General features: G+C 42.9%; 1 protein-coding gene across 1 annotated transcript; it reads left to right on the top strand.

The window, feature by feature from the left end:
- The first annotated feature begins 274 nt into the window (after nucleotides 1–274).
- CTBS (chitobiase) lies at nucleotides 275–16,150 on the top strand. The gene is made up of 7 exons (XM_056532541.1): nucleotides 275–499; nucleotides 4,123–4,261; nucleotides 7,928–8,136; nucleotides 13,289–13,460; nucleotides 14,289–14,386; nucleotides 15,671–15,832; nucleotides 15,921–16,150. The coding sequence occupies exons 1-7, from the start codon at nucleotides 332–334 to the stop codon at nucleotides 16,104–16,106; spliced, it is 1,134 nt and encodes a 377-aa protein (XP_056388516.1). The 5' UTR covers nucleotides 275–331; the 3' UTR covers nucleotides 16,107–16,150.
- The last annotated feature ends 2,877 nt before the right edge of the window (nucleotides 16,151–19,027 follow it).

A 19,027-nucleotide genomic window follows, 5' to 3' on the forward strand; every position in this document is an offset into this window, starting at 1 on the left:
GCTCAGTTTTTTTTTCTTGGAATTTCAATCAAACAAGTGAAACTTTATTCATAATGGAGTGAAAAAATCAAAACGTATACTTTTTTTTTTTCTTAAAAAAACGGATGCAACCGGACATCATTTTTCAAACCGTATACAGATAAAACTTTGTACACACGTTTTGATACAGTTTAGTCCGGTTTTGAGGAATCTGTTTGTTATAAAAAAAAAAAAAACTGATAAAAAACTGTATTGGAAAAACGTGGTGTGTATATTATCTTCATCTATTATGAACCCATCTCCTCCCCTTATATAACACCGCCCTCCTCCTCCCCCCTCTCTATAACCCTGTATGGGAGGCAGCAGAGCTCATTGTGGTGCTGGGTGCTATGTAGAGAGGATGTATGGGTGCACGCTGCTGGGACTGCTCCTCTTTGTAGGGACTCCTGTCTACTCAAATGAGTGTCCCTGCTCAGACCCAGCTCTATGCCAGCCAATCAAAGACAGCCGGGACTTCGAGGTACAGTGTGTTACTATGTATCAGAGCCTGCACTGCGGATGGATACAATGTATTGTGTAGTGTTATTTCTGTCTCTTCCTGATTGTTATGCTGTGATTGTTGGGGGCGGGGCAGGAAAAGTTCCCTTATGTCACATGATCCCTGTGATCTGTTCTGATGGTAGACCTTTATGATGCTGCAGATTTTAGCATAGGTGTCAGTGGAGATACTTGTTTGCACATAGATTTAGATCCACAATATTATGCAGGCATAGGCACTGCAGATGTTTTGGACTACATCTCCCATGATGCTCTTACAATCAAAATACTGCCAAAGCATCATGGGAGATGTAGTCCAAAACATCTGCAGTGCCAAAGGTTGCCTATGCCTGATTATAGTGCAATGCACTATAATCACGAAAACCCCCATTTACATGAATTTAAAAAAAAAATTCACCCCATGGATCATCTGTCATGCTGCACATTTCACTCCATGCAACTCCCTGACTAAACCAATTTGCAGGTACTATGTAGTTGTAGTAAATGTATTGTACAGCTCACCTCCGAGTCTTCCCATGCACGGGTCCGCACTTGGCTCAGTGCTGTGGTTATCAACGGAGAAAACAGAAGCTGATCCAGCACTTGGGTAAAAAGTTGCAGCTTTATTAAGGTCCGAATCCGACATACAAACTTCACACGGTAAAAAACCGACACCCTCCCTTGTCATACGCGTTTCAAGCGCATGCGCACTCTTTCTCAGACGTCACTGAGGAAGAGTGCGCATGCGCTTGAAATGCGTATGACAAGGGAGGGTGTCGGTTTTACCGTGTGAAGTTTGTATGTCGGATTCGGATCTTAATAAAGCTGCAACTTTTTACCCAAGTGCTGGATCAGCTTCTGTTTTCTCCGTTGATAACTATGTAGTTGTGAATGTGTATCACCGGGATGGCACAGGCTATATAATACAGCTGACACTGCTTTGCAATGGTTGGGTTTAAAGATAACTGGGATCTCAACCATTTAAGGGTACCTTCACACGGGCGGATTACCTGCAGAATTTCTGCAGCGTATTTGCTGCGGAAAACTTGCAGCAGATAATCTGCTACCATTGAATTCAATGGGTCCGAAGGAAAATCTGCAAAACTGCCTCTATGGCGGATTTTCTGATGACCCATTGAAGTCAATGGTAGCAAAATCCACTGCGGATTTTCCGCAGCAAATACGCTGCGGAAATTCCGCAGGTAATCCACCCGTGTGAACGTACCCTGAAGGGGTATTCCAGGAAACGTCGTTTTTTTTTTTTTTTTTTTTTTTTTTTTTTATTTATATATTTATGTATTTTTTTTTTTTTTTTTTTTTTTTTTTTTTTTAACTGGCTCCAGAAAGTTAAACAGATTTGTAAATTAAGGAAAAGGATAAGTGCAGCTCACAATTAATACACTAATCCAAGGTTAGCTTGGGTGAGCACCTATACCCTAGGTGCAAAGGAAAAGTGTTTTATAGCAAAAATATTTACCCAAAACCTCAAGGAAAGTGTATAATACATTTTTTAGAATTAATGGAACAGACCGTGCTTCAATTAACAGTTGTATTTCTTAAAATATCACAATAATAAAAAAAATGGTAATAGTAACAAGATCCCCTCACAGGGCCATATGGGGGGGAATCTAACAATGTAATAAAAATTATCTAAAATAATTTCTGATGCCACTAATAGATTATACTGTGCGTTTACTTAATAGAGATATATAGATATATAGATAGATAGATATAGATATATAGAGATATAGATATAGATATAGATATAGATATAGATAGATAGATATCTATTAAGTAAACGCACAGTATAATCTATTAGTGGCATCAGAAATTATTTTAGATAATTTTTATTACATTGTTAGATTCCCCCCCATATGGCCCTGTGAGGGGATCTTGTTACTATTACCATTTTTTTTATTATTGTGATATTTTAAGAAATACAACTGTTAATTGAAGCACGGTCTGTTCCATTAATTCTAAAAAAAAAATTATACTTTCCTTGAGGTTTTGGGTAAATATTTTTGCTGTAAGATTTGTACATTGCTTCTATTAAATAAAAAAAAAAAAAAAATCTTAATCCTTCCAATAATTATGAGCTGCTGAAGTTTGTTCTTTTCTGTCTGACAACAGGGCTCTCTGCTGATACCTCTGCCTGTCTTGGGAACTGCACAGAGTAGGAGAGGTTTGCTATGGGGATTTGCTTCTACTCTGGACAGTTCCCGAGACAGGTGTCATCAGAGAGCACTTAGACAGAAAAGAACTCAACTTCAGCAGCTCATAAGTACTGAAAGGATTAAGATTTTTTTTAAATAGAAGTAATTTACAAATCTGTTTACCTTTCTGGAGCCAGTTGATATAGATATTATTATATTATATAATATTATATATATATATATATATATATATATATATATATATATATATATATATATATATATATATATATATATATATATATATATATATATATATTATATTTATGAGATAGATATAAAAAAAAGTTTTTTTCCTGGATAACCCCTTTAATAATCTATATGGTCAGACGGTGGTTAGCACTGTTGCCTTGCAGCACTGAGGTCCTGGGTTCAAATCCCATTAAGTACACATCAGCAAAGAGTTTATGTTCTTTCCATGTTTGTGTGTGTTTCTTCTGGTTTTCACCCACACTTCAAAACCTACTGATAGGCTTAGATCAGTGTTTCCCAGCCAGGGTGCTTCCAGCTGTTGCAAAACTACAACTCCCACCCTGGTTGGGAAACCCTGGCTTAGATTGTGAGCCCCAATGGGGACAGGGAGTGTACAGCACTACAGAATCTGTGTGCCCTATATAAAATCAAGAATTAATGTCTTCATTGTTTAACAGGTTCTTCACAGTATAGATTGTGACTACTCCAGAGATTAGAATGTTAAAGGGGTACTCCAGTGAAAATTTTTTTTTTTTTTTTTTTTTTTAATCAACTGGTGCCAGAAAGTTAAACAGATTTGTAAATTACTTCTATTAAAATCTTAATCCTTCCTGTACTTATTAGCTGCTGAATATTACAGTGGAAATTATTTTCCGTTTGAAACACAGAGCTGTATGCTGAATCACGAGCACAGTGCTCTCTGCTGACATCTCTGTCCATTTTAGGAACTGTCCAGCGTAAAAGGAAATCCCCATAGCGATTATATGCTGTTCTGGACAGTTCCTAAAATAGACAGGTGTCAGCAGAGAGCACTGTGCTCGTGATGTCAGCAGAGAGCTCTGTGTTCCAAAAAGAAAAGAATTTCTGCTGTAGTATTCAGCAGCTAATAAGTACAGCAAGGATTAAGACTTTTTTTAATAGGAGTAATTTACAAATCTGTTTAACTTTCTGGCACCAGTTGATTTAAAAAAAATAATAATAATAATAATAATTTCACCGGAGTACCCCTTTAAAGGGAACCTGTCAGTTGTTTCATGGTGCCTGAACCACTGGAAGCTAAAGCCGGGATTGGCTCCCTATGATTTACTCCGAAATACTGTTTAGTGCTGCCTGTGGTTTGGGCAATTGACAGGTTCCCAGTAATATAACGGAACAATCACTAATTATAAGTCAGCGCTAAATGTTATCTATCTTACTCCAGGTCTATGTATTTTATGTCCGAGGGAAAAACTGGAAGAATTATGACTGGGACCGCGTCACCACAGTCGCCCTCTTTGCTCCATATGACCCAGAGCTCATGTGCTTTGCTCACTCCAAAGGGGCAAGATTAGTCCTGAAGGGTAAGTTTGTTATTCTGGCTGGGTATACAGAGAACACAGCCATTTGGGTTGCAATTGTATGACACATGGAAGAATGAATATAAAATACATTGACTTGTCAGGTTCTACTTAAAGGGGTACTCCCTTGGGAAACTTTTTTTTTTTTTTTTTTTTTTTTTTTTTTTATCAACTGGTGCCGGAAAGTTAAACATATTTGTAAATCACTTCTATTAAATCTTAATCCTTCCAGTACTTCTTAGGGGCTGTATACTACAGAGAAATCCAAAAAAGAAATGCATTTCCTCTGTCATGACCACAGTGCTCTCTGCTGACCTCTGCTGTCCATTTTAGGAACTGACCAGAACAGCACATGTTTGCTATGGGGATTTTCTCCTGTTCAGGACAGTTCCTAAAATGGACAGCAGAGATCAGTAGAGAGCACTGTGGTCATGACATCAGAGGAAATGCATTTCTTTTTTGGATTTCTCTTTAGTATACAGCCCCTAAAATGTACTGGAAGGATTAATATTTTTTAATAGAAGGGATTTACAAATCTGTTTAACTTTCTGGCACCAGTTGATTTAAAAAAAAAAAAAAAAAAAAAAAAAAAAAAAAAAAAATCCACGGGAGTACCCCTTTAAAGGGGTACTCCGCCCCTAGACATCTTATCCCCTACCCAGAGGATAGGGGATAAGATGTCTGATCGTGGGGTCCCGCCGCTGGGGATCCCTCCTGCAGCACCCCCTGTCATTTAGTGCACGGAGCGAGCTTTGCTCCGTGCCTGACTGGGGATGCAGGGGCTGTCGCGCCCCCTCCCATAGACTTGCATTGAGGGGGCAGGCTGTGACATCATGAGGGGGCGGGGCGGTGATGTCACTATCCTCCGGCCCCTGCTTCGCCAGTCATCAGGCATGGAGCAAAGCTCGCTCCGTGCACTAGATGAGAGGGGATGCTGCAGGATAGATTGCGGGGGTTCCCAGCGGCAGAACCTCCACGATCAGACATCTTATCCCCTATCTTTTGCATAGGGGATAAGATGTCTAGGGGCGGGGTACCCCTTTAAGGGGGTTGGATAACATTGCAAAAAAAAAAGTTTTTTTATTTTTGTCTGCAACCCATTGAAAGAGAACCTGTGGACATTCCCTTCTCACAAAGCCCACCCCCGCCCATCCATTCCTGAGATATGTGGATTTATAAACTGTCTGATGGGTGTTAACTTAATTTTAATAATGGGATCAGGTGATGGATGGGATTATACAGTCAGGGTGTGTGTATTAGGCAGACACGCCCCTGAATGTACAATATCCACACCCTCTGACAATATAACCATGCCCACAACCTAATAGTCACTCCCATTATTAAAATTAAGTTTCTGCCCATCTGACTACTTCCCTTAATTGTCAGAGAAACTACAAATCCTCATAGGGGTACGTTCAGACGAGCGGATCCATATCGTATTTTATGCTGCGGATCTGCCGCTGAAGGACCCCTGTATGCTGCCTTTACAGGTGCCTGCTCGGAGCGGCAATATGCCGCTATGAGCAGACACACTGAAGCGATGTGCGAGTCGCTGCGCATGCGCGGTGTACTCGCGCGCACACATCGCGACTGCTCCCCCTGCTCTATGAGCTAGGCCGAGAGCTGCCGCGATGTGCGAGTCTTCTGCGCACGGCAATTCGCACATCGCAGTGTGTCTGCTCATAGCGGCGTATTGACACACCGAGCAGGCACCTGTAAAGGCAGCATACAGCGTTCCTTCAGCGGCGGATCCGCAGCGTAAAATACCCTAACGTATGTTCAGACGAGCGGATCCATATCTCAGGAATGGAAAGGAATATCAAGAAACCTTTCAAAAAGGTGTGTGATCAGGGCACCCTAACTTTAATGGCTGTAAAATCTAATTTTTTGAGGGTTGGCCACAGGTCCACTTCAAGTAATAACCAGTTTAATTATTTTAGGAGGGAACACTGTGGTTTTTATTTAGTTCTTCATCAAAACAATAGATACCATAGTCAATGGTGTCCAAAGAGTCTGTTACGGAGTTCTGCTGGGGAAACAAATCCGAGACCTTTCTGACCCTATATACCAGTGGTCTTCAACCTGGCATGCTGGGAGTTGTAGTTTTGCAACATCTGGAGGTCCGCAGGTTGAAGACCACTGCTATATACAGCTATTTTGATAGAAAACAGTGTTTGCTATCTGTTTTGCTGTAAACACAGTAGGGTTGTGTTAGGGCCTCCATACAATTTGGCATGATCGGCTGGTTCTCTTATGTATACAGGGTTCTCCCTGAAGGTAAGAGAGGTGTCTGGCTGTGGCTTTCAACCCACTTTCCACTGGAAACACATGGACACTCAACCCAACTGAGCATGCATGTGTATGGAGAAATCAGAAGCAATGGCTAAAGCTGGGTTAACACCACGTTTTTCAAATACGGTAACCGTATACGGTTTTCCGTAAAAAAAAAGTGTACGACCGTATGCATAGAGAATGCATTGTAAACCGTATTCCAAATGTTGTGTACGGTTGCATCCGTTTTTGGCTCGGATACGGTTTTGCCGATTTTTCCACCGTAGGCAAAAACGCTGTCGACCACGTTTTTGCCTCCGGTTGGAGAACCGTATGCGGTTCTTTTAACATTGTTGTCTATGAGAACCGTACACAGAATTTCAGAATACGGTTGCATACGGTTTTTGCCATAGGTCTTTTTTTTTTTTTGTTTTTTTTTTTGCGAAAACCGTATATGTTAACCGTATTTGAAAAACGTGGTGTGAACCCAGCCTTACTGCTGAAAAAGCATTTAGCTGGCGGTTGATGAAGGTGAATGGGCATCTTTCTACTGTAAGGTCATGTTTATATAGGAGGGGGGGGGGAAGGTGACCACTACACCTCCTGCCTTAGCAAAATGCATGATTACCAACATTTTTAAAGAGAAATTTAGAACATTTTAGTAACAGAAAAATCAGCACTATCAGCTTTTATGGCAGAATAACAGCACTTGCTGTAGTGTCATGGCCCCTTTTTTGACACAAATGGGCAAAACTGCAGTATCGGGCACAGGTAGGGATTTGCTGCGGTGTAGTGAACAACATTAAAGGGGTACTCCCGTGGAAAACATTTTCTTCTATTGAAAAATCTTAATCCTTCCAGTACCTTTTTAGGGGCTGTATACTAAAGAAATCCCCCCCAAAAAAAATGAATTTCCTCTGATGTCATGACCACAGTGCTCTCTGCTGTCCATTTTTAGGAACTGTCCAGAGCAGGAGAAAATTCCCATAGCAAAGATATACTGCTATGGACAGATATGTCAGCAGAGAGCACTGTGGTCATGACATCAGAGGAAATGCATTTCTTTTTTGGATTTCTTTAGTATACAGCCCCTAAAAAGTACTGGAAGGATTAAGATTTTTTTTAAATAGAAGTGATTTATAAATCGGTTTACCTTTCTGGCACCAGTTGATTTAAAAAAATAAATAAAAATAAATAAAAATTATAATAATAATAAGAATAATAATAATAAAAAATAATAAAATAATTACAATTCCATGGGAGTACCCCTTTAAAGAGGCTGTAACGCTATAGTAAGTGACCCTCCCACCCCTGCAATCTACTGATCTATGGGGTTCCAGGATCATTTTCCGTAAATTAGTCTTGTGAAGTGACATTGTTTCTCCCCTTTTGTTACAGGAGATGTTCCCTTAAAAGATATTGTGGATTCAGGCAATAGAACTGCCTGGATAGCAGAGAAAGTGAGGCTGGCAAAGGCTCAATATATGGATGGAATAAACTTGGATATAGAACAGGCAGTGTTCCCAGGTACCCCCGAATATTTTGCTTTAACTGCACTGGTGAAGGAAACCACAGAGGCTTTCCATAGAGAAATCCCGGGGTCACAGGTGAGGTATAATACATTTGTAATTTGAGTGATTTAGTATAGATTCTCCATTGAAAGTTAAAGGGATGGACAGAGGTGTCTGCAGAGAGCACTGTGGTCAGACAGAAAAGAACAACTCAACTTCAGCAGCTGATAAGTACTGAAAGTCCATCTCAGGAACTGTCCATAGTCAGATCGGTTTTCTATGGGGATCTGCACCTACTCTGGACAGTTACTTGATAACTCATCACCATAATCTTCATACGGCGTATTTGAAAGGGGGCGGGCTCTTCTTGGCTGTCCGCAGCAGATTTTCCATGGAGGAATTTACGCTGCGCAAAATCCGCCGCAAGCCCCATTGAAGTCAGTAGGGACTGCGGCGGATTTTCCGCAGCGTAAATTCTGCTGCGGACAGCCGAGAAGAGCCCGCCCCCTTTCAAATACGCAGCGGAAAACCCGCAAAAACAAATAGCGTGTGAACGCACCCTTAAGTGGATTAGATACGGCAGTAGTTTCCAAACTGTGGACCCACAAGATGTTTCAAAACTATAACTCCAAGCATGCCCAGACAGCCGTTGGCTGTCTGGGCATGCTGGGAGTTATAGTTTTGCAACATCTAGAGTTCCACAGTGTGGAGACCACTGGGGTTAGGCCCTTTAAAAGAAAAGAAAGGGGTCTGACTAGTGAGACCCACTGATCAGAAGACCTAAGATTTCTTGCCCACTGGATAAATGGGGATGCAGGGGGAGATTTATCAAAACCTGTGCAAAGGAAAAGTTGCCCATAGCAACCAATCAGCTCACTACTTTCATTTTGCAAAGGCCTTGTTGAAAATGAAAGAAGCGATGTGATTGGTTGCTATGGGCAACTCAGCAACTTTTCCTCTGGATTTTGATAACTCTACCCTAGTCTAATGTACATGCTAGACTCCCAGTCCATTCACGGTGTATGGGATTTTTAATGATAGCGGAGTACAGCACCATACTAAAGTAATGTACTACTCAATGGGGGGGTACAGCATAGCAGTCAGAGAGGAACACCCTACCCCTTTAAGAGGACAATCAACTTTGTTTAATAGACACCTTTGAACTCTTGGGTAATAGATAATGTGCTGTTTGTTTAATCTGCTGTTACTTGGCTTTGTATGAAATGATCCTGAATTTCCACATATATAGGCCTTGTCCACACTGCAGAAATTCAGCCGACGGAATTAAACTTACAGCAAAGTCCCTCTATTTTGAATGGGATTTGATTCTTTTTGCCCACTGCAGAATTTCGCCAGCGGAACGGATATCTGCCCAAAGAATGAACATGTTTGTTCTATGGTCTGAATTCTGCCGGGATTGCATTGGCGCAGATGGCAATGACAACGCCGTCCTGCTGCTGCTGATTTCAATGGCGCCAGTAGGTTCAGCATTGCGGACAAGGCCATGAAGATGTCGGCTTTAGTCATTCATTGAATGCTTCAATTAAACATAGTATCTTAGCTCATCTCACACACTGAACTGTTCTGGACTGTGTGTAGCAGAGTAAGGGAGGAAGTTCTCCCCTGTATGGCTTCAGATGATGTCACGACTGCTGGGGAACGCCCCTTCCAAGTCTGTGAATCTGACTGAGACTGAGCAGAAAATACGGAGCAATATCAAGGTAGAAAACTAAAAAATAATCGGAGGGTGGTTTATCATGATGGTGGCAGTGAACTGGGAGGATTATAAAAATTTGACAAGATCATGAGAGGTACTCTTTAAAGGGGTACTCCGCCCAAGGACATCTTATCCCCTATCCAAAGGATGGGGGATAAGATGTCAGATTGCGGGGGTCCCGCCACTGGGGACCCCCAGGATCTCGGCTGCAGTACCCCACTTTCATTACTACACAGATCAAACGCGCTCTGTGCATAATGACCGGCGATACAGGGGCTGGAGCATCGTGACGTCACGGCTCCGCCCCTCGTGACATCACGGCCCAGCCTCTTAATGCAAGTCTATGGGAGGGGGCGTGACGTCCCGATGCTCCGGCCCCTGTATTGCCCGTCATTACTCACTGAGCGAGTTTGCTCTGTGCAGTAATCACAGGTGGGTGCTGCAGTAGAGATCAAAAGGTTAAGACACTTTATAAACGCATTGTAGGAGACATTTATCAAAGTAGCCGTTCAGTCCATAAAACTGAGTATATTCTGTTGGTTGCTATGGGTAGTAATTCCATTTTTTGGTAAATTTTCCTCATTTTACCAGAGCTGCATTTATAGTTCTGCTGGCTGTTGGAAACCGTCAGCAAGCTTGTCCCTAGAGATGAGCGAGCAGAGTTCGGCGAACCTGCTCGAGGAACACATGTTGTCGTAATGTCAAATACTTACCATGGGTTACCGCATGTCACTTTAACATTAAAGGGGTACACTGCTGCCCCAGCGTTCGGAACATTTTGTTCCGAATGCCTGGAGCGGAAGTTGTGAAGTCATGGCCACAACTCTTGACACCAAGTCACGCCCCCTCAATGCAAGTCTATGGGAAGGGGCATGGCATCCACCACGCCATCTCCAATAGACTTACATTGAGGGGGCGTGATGTCACGAGGAGTGGCCGTGACATCACGACCCCAGCCGTCCACACCCAGTGTTCTAGACTAATGCCAGGCCTGCACAGAGATCGCCGTGGGGGTCCCAGATCAGACATCTCATCCCCTGGTGCTGGGGCCGAAAACATCACACTGCCGTACAGCCTATCGCCGGCCGAGTCGGGACTTTGCTGTGGCCGTGATTGGTTGAGTGCAGTACGACTCGCCGACCACCGGTAACCAGTTAGAGGATCGCAGCGGAGGCCGGAGGCACTGGGGGAGTGAAGGAAGGTATGTACCTGTTTTTTTTTTTTTTTTACTGCCGGCAGTATGGACGACAATTTTCCTATTATGGAGTACTCCTTTAAGTAAAATTTACACACAAAAAATGCAAGATTTTAGTTTGCAGCATAAAGGACTGTGGTATGTGGCTCACTCTGTCTGATACAATGGCACATATGCCGCTTCCTGGGTACACCCGGAAGCAGCATTCGGTTAAGTATTATGCCCACTCAAAGGAAGTGGCACATGTGCCGTTGTGTCAGAGAGAGAGAGCAGTAGGGGGAATATGAATATTGAGGAGCTGAACGCCAACCCGGCAACAGTGAATGTCCCTTCCCTGGTAAGCAAGCGGAGCTCCGCCCATGATACAAGCAGCTAATTAGCATATAGCAAAAAAAGATCCATATTGGTGGAACACAGCGACTGATCGTGATGAGGTACATATCGTTTGGATCAGTGTCACCCGCACTACAAGGCTGTATAACAGGTTAGTGCAGGTGATACTGATGACAGATTTCCTTTAAATCTTCGGTAAAGAAAGTTGACCCCTTATACTTGTATAGGCTCAGTGCATGCAGAAACCTATAAAGACATAGAAAAATACATTTGCATTGTGCAACATTTAAAGAAAAAGTACTAAAACAGAGCTAGAGACATGTAGGGCTATAGCAACTTGAACCGTGTACAGGGTAGCAAAAGGTGACCCTGCTTTGGGATACCACAAATGTGAAAAGGATGAGCTCATATTACTGATCATTAGATCTTAAGGCAGCAGGAAGCCTTTCTCACATAAGATGGCAGTGAGCCTGTTCTGACTGAAACTACTGTGACTTAGAAAGGCTTCCTTAAAAATCTAATGAGCAATAATATGAGCTTCCCCTCTTTACATCAATGGTCTTATCCTCAGTAGCCAGGAAGGGAGGGGGAAGCGGGTATGGGAGCTCTGAGTGTAAAGTGGCATCAGAGATACAAGGGAGAGAGCAGAGCTGATATGGAGAGATCTGTGCACTATGGCGAATTACATTTTATTAGTTGACTTTATTATATTTAGACATCAAACTCGCTGTTTCTTTTGTTGGATTATCCCTCTAATTTAGCCCTTCACAAAGCAGCCACTGCTGGGCAAATACACTTTTAATTGGATGAAGAAATGGGGGGGGGGGGGGGGCATAATAAGGTGAAAACAAACAAATGACATGGAGGGGGGCAGGGGAGACCACAGCAGTCGGAGGCACATTCCTTAGCCACTGCAGTGCTGGGGGAATAATGTGCACACTGATGTAATACTGGGGGAATAATGGTGCACACTGATGTAATACTGGGGGAATAATGGTGCACATTGATGTAATACTGGGGGAATAATGGTGCACACTGATGTAATACTGGGGGAATAATGGTGCACACTGATGTAATACTGGGGGAATAATGGTGCACACTGATGTAATACTGGGGGAATAATGTGCACACTGATGTAATACTGGGGGAATAATGGTGCACACTGATGTAATACTGGGGGAATAATGGTGCACATTGATGTAATACTGGGGGAATAATGGTGCACACTGATGTAATACTGGGGGAATAATGGTGCACACTGATGTAATACTGGGGGAATAATGGTGCACGTACGGGGGTACCCCTGAGGTTCCATTGGAAAACTTAGGTCTTGATTTATCAATATGTCAGAGAAAAACTGGAGAGATTGGAGTGAAAGCTGAGCTGTGATTGGTTGTTATGGGAAATATCTCTTCACTTTTTCTCGCCCTTGATAAATCTTAGTCTGAAGCTGCATTACATTTCCCATTACATTCTACATGAGCTTTATATCCAACTGAAACTAATGTGTGAACAAAATGGCCCCATAACATCTGTTGTGCCTGCTCCCCTGGTAGGTAGACCAATAAATGCCACCATTAAAGTGCAATGCCAGAGCGCATGTAACCCCCTCTGTGATGTCCTGTGGGTGGCCATACACATAAGAATAATGTTGTCTATCAGGTAAGTAATAGAGAATGTGAATTTCCCACAGATCCACTGCTATATTAGGAAATTGAGGTTTAGACGTCCTCACAATGGGGGAGATTTATCAAATCCTGTGCAGAGAAGTTGACCAGTTGCCCATAGCAACCAATCAGATCGCTACTTACTTTTTTTCTGAGGCCTTTTTAAAATTGAAGGAAGCGATCTGGTTACTATGGGCAACTGCACCACTCTTCCCCTGCACATGTTTTGATAAATCTTCCCCAATGTGTATAATTTCTGTTTACTCTTTTTCTGTGTATTTTTACCTTTTTTTATTTTTTTGTTTTTTTTTTTTGTTTTGTGTTCATACTGTTTAGGTGACCTTTGATGTGGCATGGTCTCCTAGCTGCATTGACCTCCGTTGCTACAACTATACGGGCATAGCGGACCTGTGTGACTTCTTGTTTGTGATGTCCTATGATGAACAATCCCAGATCTGGACTGAATGTATTGCTGGAGCGAACGCGCCATTCAACAAAACTATAACTGGTCAGTCTTCCAAGTACTGTGATTTTGTGAGGTGGGGTTCAAAGGGGTACTCGGGCCCTAAGACATCTTATCCCCATCTGTGAGCACTGCAGGAAGAGCTGGAGGCTCCAAGTCTTATGCTTCCCGACCATGGGCACGAAGTATCGTGACGTCACGACTCCGCCCCTGTGTGACATCACCCCGCCCCCTCAATGCAAGTCTATGGGAAGGGGCGTGACGGCCGTCACTCCCCTTCCCATAGACTTGCATTGAGGGGGCGGGGTGATGTCACACAGGGGCGGAGTCGTGACGTCACGATACTTCGTGCCCATGGTCGGGAAGCATAAGACTTGGAGCCTCCAGCATTTCCTGCAGTGCTTACAGGTGGGTGCTGCATGCTATATCGTGGGGGTCCCCAGCGGCGGGACCCCCGCGATCAGACATCTTATCCCCTATCCTTTTGGATAAGGGAAAAGATGTCTTAGGGCCGGAGTACCCCTTTAATATCTGCTCTGGCACATGTGCTGTGGCTTAGTAATGAGTTTGTACTATGCCCAGTGTCCAGCATATGTGACTAACATTGCTGTGTACTTTGCCCACTTTTGTTGAGATTTGTAATAACCGTCATAGACCTATAATAGCTATTAAATACATCTTGTCTAAAATGACTGCATTAGAAGTGTATGGAGACACAATATCCAAGTAAATTCAAGTTTACAACTTCTATCAGGAGCCCCATAAACTGATGTATGACTAAAATAGTAAAAAAATAAAAAAAATTCTAGTCACTTATTTCATTTCACCAAGTGAGATCCATGTATTTTTGAAAATAAATTCTATCTCTTGTAGGTTACGAGCAGTTTATTGATATCTGCATAGATCCCAAGAAACTTGTGATGGGCGTCCCCTGGTATGGGTATAACTACATCTGTCTTAACTTAACAGAGGTATAGTTGGAATTTTTTTGATATTTTTATTTTTACATTCACGTATTTTGCATTACTTTTTGGAGAGTGTACAGACTGGTCAGATACATATGCATGCCTCCCAACTTTTTCTGAGAGCAAAGAGGGACAAGCCCCCTAACCAAGCCCTCAGGTCAGGCCCTAATTACGCCTGCACCTGCAGAATGGGGATACCTCTTAACAGCAGTAATGACAACAGCCCCCATCATTACCGCTACAGACCATAAAAGTGATTACATACAGTTATATCAGGTGACGTCTTCTCTGAATGGCATCCTTTGCTTTCATTTTTCTTCTCCAGCCCAGACCGCCATGACGAGTCATCTATGGAGAACATGGCGCGAAAAGAACATTTTAGGCTCTGCAATTTTCCAATAACTAGAAAGCCCCAAACTGTAAAAATGTCCCCCAACATTAGGTTGGCGGCGGCAGATGTCCGCCAACATTAGGTTGGCGGCGGCAGATGTCCCCCAGCATTAGGTTGGCAGGGGGGGTTGCTCAGCATTATCCAATCAGAGCTCATCTCACACACTGAACTGCTCTGGGCTGTGTAGCGCAGTGAGGGAGGAAGTTCTCCCCTGTAGGGCTTCAGATGATGTCACGTCTGCTGGGGAACGCCCCTTCCCAGTCTGTGAATCTGACTGAGACTGAGCAGAAAATACAAGCTCGTGAGAGGTACTCTGGCCCTAAGACATCTTATCCCCTATTCAAAGGATAGGGGGTAAGATACCTGATCACTGGGGACCCCACGCAATCTTTCATGCAGCACCCTGCTATCAGCCTCTGGAGCGAACATCGCTCTGGGTCTAATGAATCAGGATCACGGGGCCGGAGTATCGGGACGTCACGCTCTGCCCTCTCAATGCAAGCCTATGGGAGGGGGGCATGATAGCCACTATGCCCCCTCCCATAGGATTGCATTGAGGGGGCGGAGCTTGACATCACGATACTCCGGCCCCGTGATCCTGATTCATCAGACCTGGAGGCTGATGATAGTGGGATGCTGCATGAAAGACTGCGGGGGTCCCCAGCGGCAGGACCCCCCCCACGATCAGACATCTTATCCTCTATCCTTTGGATAGGGGATAAGATGTCTTAGGGCCGGAGTATCCCCTTTAAAGTTGAAAAATGAAACACATGCTTGTTCGGTGTGTTATCTGGAACTATTAGAGTTTTCACTGCATTTATTAGTCATTAGATGATTAATATATATATATATATATATATATATATAATAATATATTTTTTTTAACCATTTTACGTCAGGATAATCGCTGCAAAATAGAAAAGAAGCCATTCCGAGGTGCCGAGTGCAGTGACGCTGCGGGCACTCAGGTGGCATACAGCGCGATCATGAAGCAGGTCAATAATTCATTGAGTGGCCGACTATGGGACGATGTCCAGAAAGCTCCTTTTTACCATTACAAGGTTTGTAGTCGATTTCACCACTTGAGTTTTCTGACAATTCTGTTTGCTGTAGACTATATAGTGATTTTTTTATTTTTTATTTCAATAGGACAAAAAAGGAAATATCCATCAGGTTTGGTACGATGATCCGCAGAGTATTTCTTTGAAGGTGGCCTATATCAAGAAACTTGGTCTCAGAGGAGTTGGCATGTGGAATGGAGATCTACTGGATTACTCTGCCGATCCTGCAGCCCGGCAACAGACTGCAGACATGTGGAAAGCCTTACTACCATAATGACTCTCTACAGTGCAGTGTTCCCCAACCAGGGTGCCTCCAGCTGTTGCAAAACTACAACTCCCAACATGCCCGGACAGCCAAAGGCTGTCCGGGCATGCTGGGAGTTGTAGTTTTGCAACAGCTGGAGGCACCCTGGTTGGGGAACACTGCTCTAGTGGCCTTACCTTTTCTCAAGGAACAGATGAAGCTGTAGCGATGGTACACAAAGAGCAATACGGAACTACTTGGTGCAATATTATGATGGTAAAAATCAGTGGAATAACCTAACTTCTGGGCCCTGATGCAAAATCTTCAAAAGGGGCCAATGTACCAATTATAATACTGGTCTCTTATGGGGCCGATGTCCTTTGGGTCCTCCTAAGGCACCAAGGCCCCGGTGTGACTGCTACCTCTGTGGTATGATCAACCATAGAAGGTGGTGGGATGGAGCTTCCAAAGGACAAAAACTACAAAGGGGAGATTTATCACAACCAGTGCAAAGGAAAAGGTGCCCATAGCAACCAATCAGATCGCTTCTTTCATTTTTCAGAGACCTTATTAAAAATGAAAGTAGTGATCTGATTGGTTGCTATGGGCAACTTTTCCTCTGGACAGGTTTTGATAATCTCCCCCAAAGTTCCTAATATGCCCAGTTAAAAACAGATCAGACTTTGCTCAGAAATCTATTAAAATATCCAAAATAGTGTTTTTCTTTTGCTCTCAATATTCACTATACCAGAGTCTAGAGCTAAGGATTTAAAGGGGTACTTCGGTGGAAACCATCCTTTTTTTTTTTTTTGTTAAACAGATTTGTAAAATACTTGGGGTAGTGTAATCAGGGTTTTGCTTCAGTATATCAGGGGTTAAGGTTAACCCTATTGTTCGTGATGCCAGGCTGAGGGATAGTATGCTGAGGTAATTCTCCGGCCTATCGCCGCCCTTCCCAGTAACGATAGGTGCATGCAAATAATGACTGAAGGTCCACAAGGTAGTTGAACTTGGGTAAAACTTTACTTAAAGGCTTGCGGTACATCCAATGAACAGTAACAGTCTCATTCAAACAGTCTCCATACACTTCAGTGACTGACAGTTGTTGGGGACCTTGACTTTTGTTATAAGCCTCAGAATTCAGGATAATTTGCGAAGATCTGTCCGGATTTTGGGGATAGATAAGGTCCGGTGATCTTCCAGAGTGCTTAGGGATTGACACACTCACTTTTTTTTAATGATCAGCCGTCGCCACAAGGCTCGGGCCTAAACTCACGGATGACAGCAGCGCAGATCCTTCTCTAACAGCCCACGGGGAAAGAGAGCGAGCAATAGCCGCCACTCCCTTATATGGGCAGGGCTGCTTTGATTGGTCCGAATAACTGTCACTCACCGTTACAAGGAATGATGGGTGTAATATGTCATAGGGATCTTCAAAGGTCCTTAAGCAAAAACCATAGAGTTTACCTGATCACGTGACCCGCAGGTCCTGCTACGCTCCGTACAGGTAATTAACCAATTATATACATTTGAACAATTATATTTATATAAATCCTGAATAAACTGTTAGATTACTAATACCTAGATGAGAGGTGACAAGGGGCGGACTAGATAAGAAGGACCCGATGTCCTAGGGACTCTGGCTATGGGGACCTCTATACAGTTACCGTATAGGATGCGGTACCGGGACACCACACTTCTATTAAAAAAAATCTTAATCCTTCCAGTACCAGGAGAGGTTTGCTATCAGGATTTTCTTTCTCTGGACAGTTTCTGAAGAGAAAAGGAGGAAAAGATTGGGGAAGTGGCACTTCCCAGTAAAGATCCAAGAGGTCATCAATTGGAATAGTATGAATATACAAATGAGCTGGCAAATATAAAAATAAGTATATCTAAAGTAGTCACAGAATGAGTAGTATAAAAGTTATTTATACGGATTCTGTTCTTCAGATACAGGTCGAAGCGCTGATGGCCAGCAAGCCCCTGATCCTGTTCCGTACCCCGAATTTTGGGGTGATATCCTCCACATGAGAGTCCATTACCGTTGGGGTCCTTTTAATAACTGTTATAGCAGTGTCACACGAGATGCCAGGCCTTTTTTTCTTTTTGTACTAAGAATTCTGGCGCTCTGGGTCACCGATAACTGAGGCACACTGTGAACTGGTTTAGTTGTAACTATAAGGATAATTTATTATATTCAAATAATGAGACAATGGATGACTGGCGGGTTGCAGGGCCCTTGCTCGACACTTAAGTCAAACCAATAAACAGTTACAATATATGTAAAAATGAAGATTAATACATGATTAGTAAAACCAAAATGTAAAAATACGATATTAAAAACAAAGTGCTTAGGTTGTGTTCAGATTAAATGCAGTACTTCCATAGATAACATGAGGGTGGAATTGGGAGAGATGTAGTAATAACACTCTCCTGTATCACCCAAATAGAGACAATAATGTTAAAATGCACTAACAAGTAGTGCAACGATCTGTTGCTATGGGCAACCACCTGTAGATAAGACACGGTCTCAGCAGATGATCCTGTAAGTCTCTAAGCGAAATTGTAAATGCACGAACCACTTATGGGTTATTTCTAACAGCATACAAAGCATTCTCCTGAGTATGGAAATACCCCATATGTGGCCGTAAAGTGCTCTGCTGGCGCTCTACAATGCTCAGAAGAGAAGGAGCAAAATTTGGCTTTTTGAAAGAGAATTTTGCTGAAATGGCTTTTGGAGGGCATGTTGCATTTATCAACTCCCCAGGGTGCCAGGACAGCGAAAAAAACCAACACACGGCAACTATTTGGGAAACTACACCCCTCAAGGAACGTAACAAGGGGTACAGTGAGCCTTAACACCTCACACGTGGTTAACAGGTTTGCGTTGAACTTGGACGAGAAAATGAAAAATCTGATTTTTAACACTAAAATGATGGTGTTCATATGTG

This window comes from Hyla sarda, chromosome 7 (assembly GCF_029499605.1).
Source record: "Hyla sarda isolate aHylSar1 chromosome 7, aHylSar1.hap1, whole genome shotgun sequence".
Taxonomy (NCBI): Eukaryota; Metazoa; Chordata; class Amphibia; order Anura; family Hylidae; genus Hyla; species Hyla sarda.

What these genes read in the sequence shown, in the direction of transcription:
- CTBS (XM_056532541.1), top strand. Translation starts at nt 332, where the DNA reads ATGGGAGGCAGCAGAGCTCATTGTGGTGCTGGGTGCTATGTAGAGAGG. An exon ending in AAGACAGCCGGGACTTCGAG is followed by an intron (nt 500 to 4,122) that starts GTACAGTGTGTT and finishes ATCTTACTCCAG; the next exon opens with GTCTATGTATTTTATGTCCG. An exon ending in TCTGTCTTAACTTAACAGAG is followed by an intron (nt 14,387 to 15,670) that starts GTATAGTTGGAA and finishes ATTTTACGTCAG; the next exon opens with GATAATCGCTGCAAAATAGA.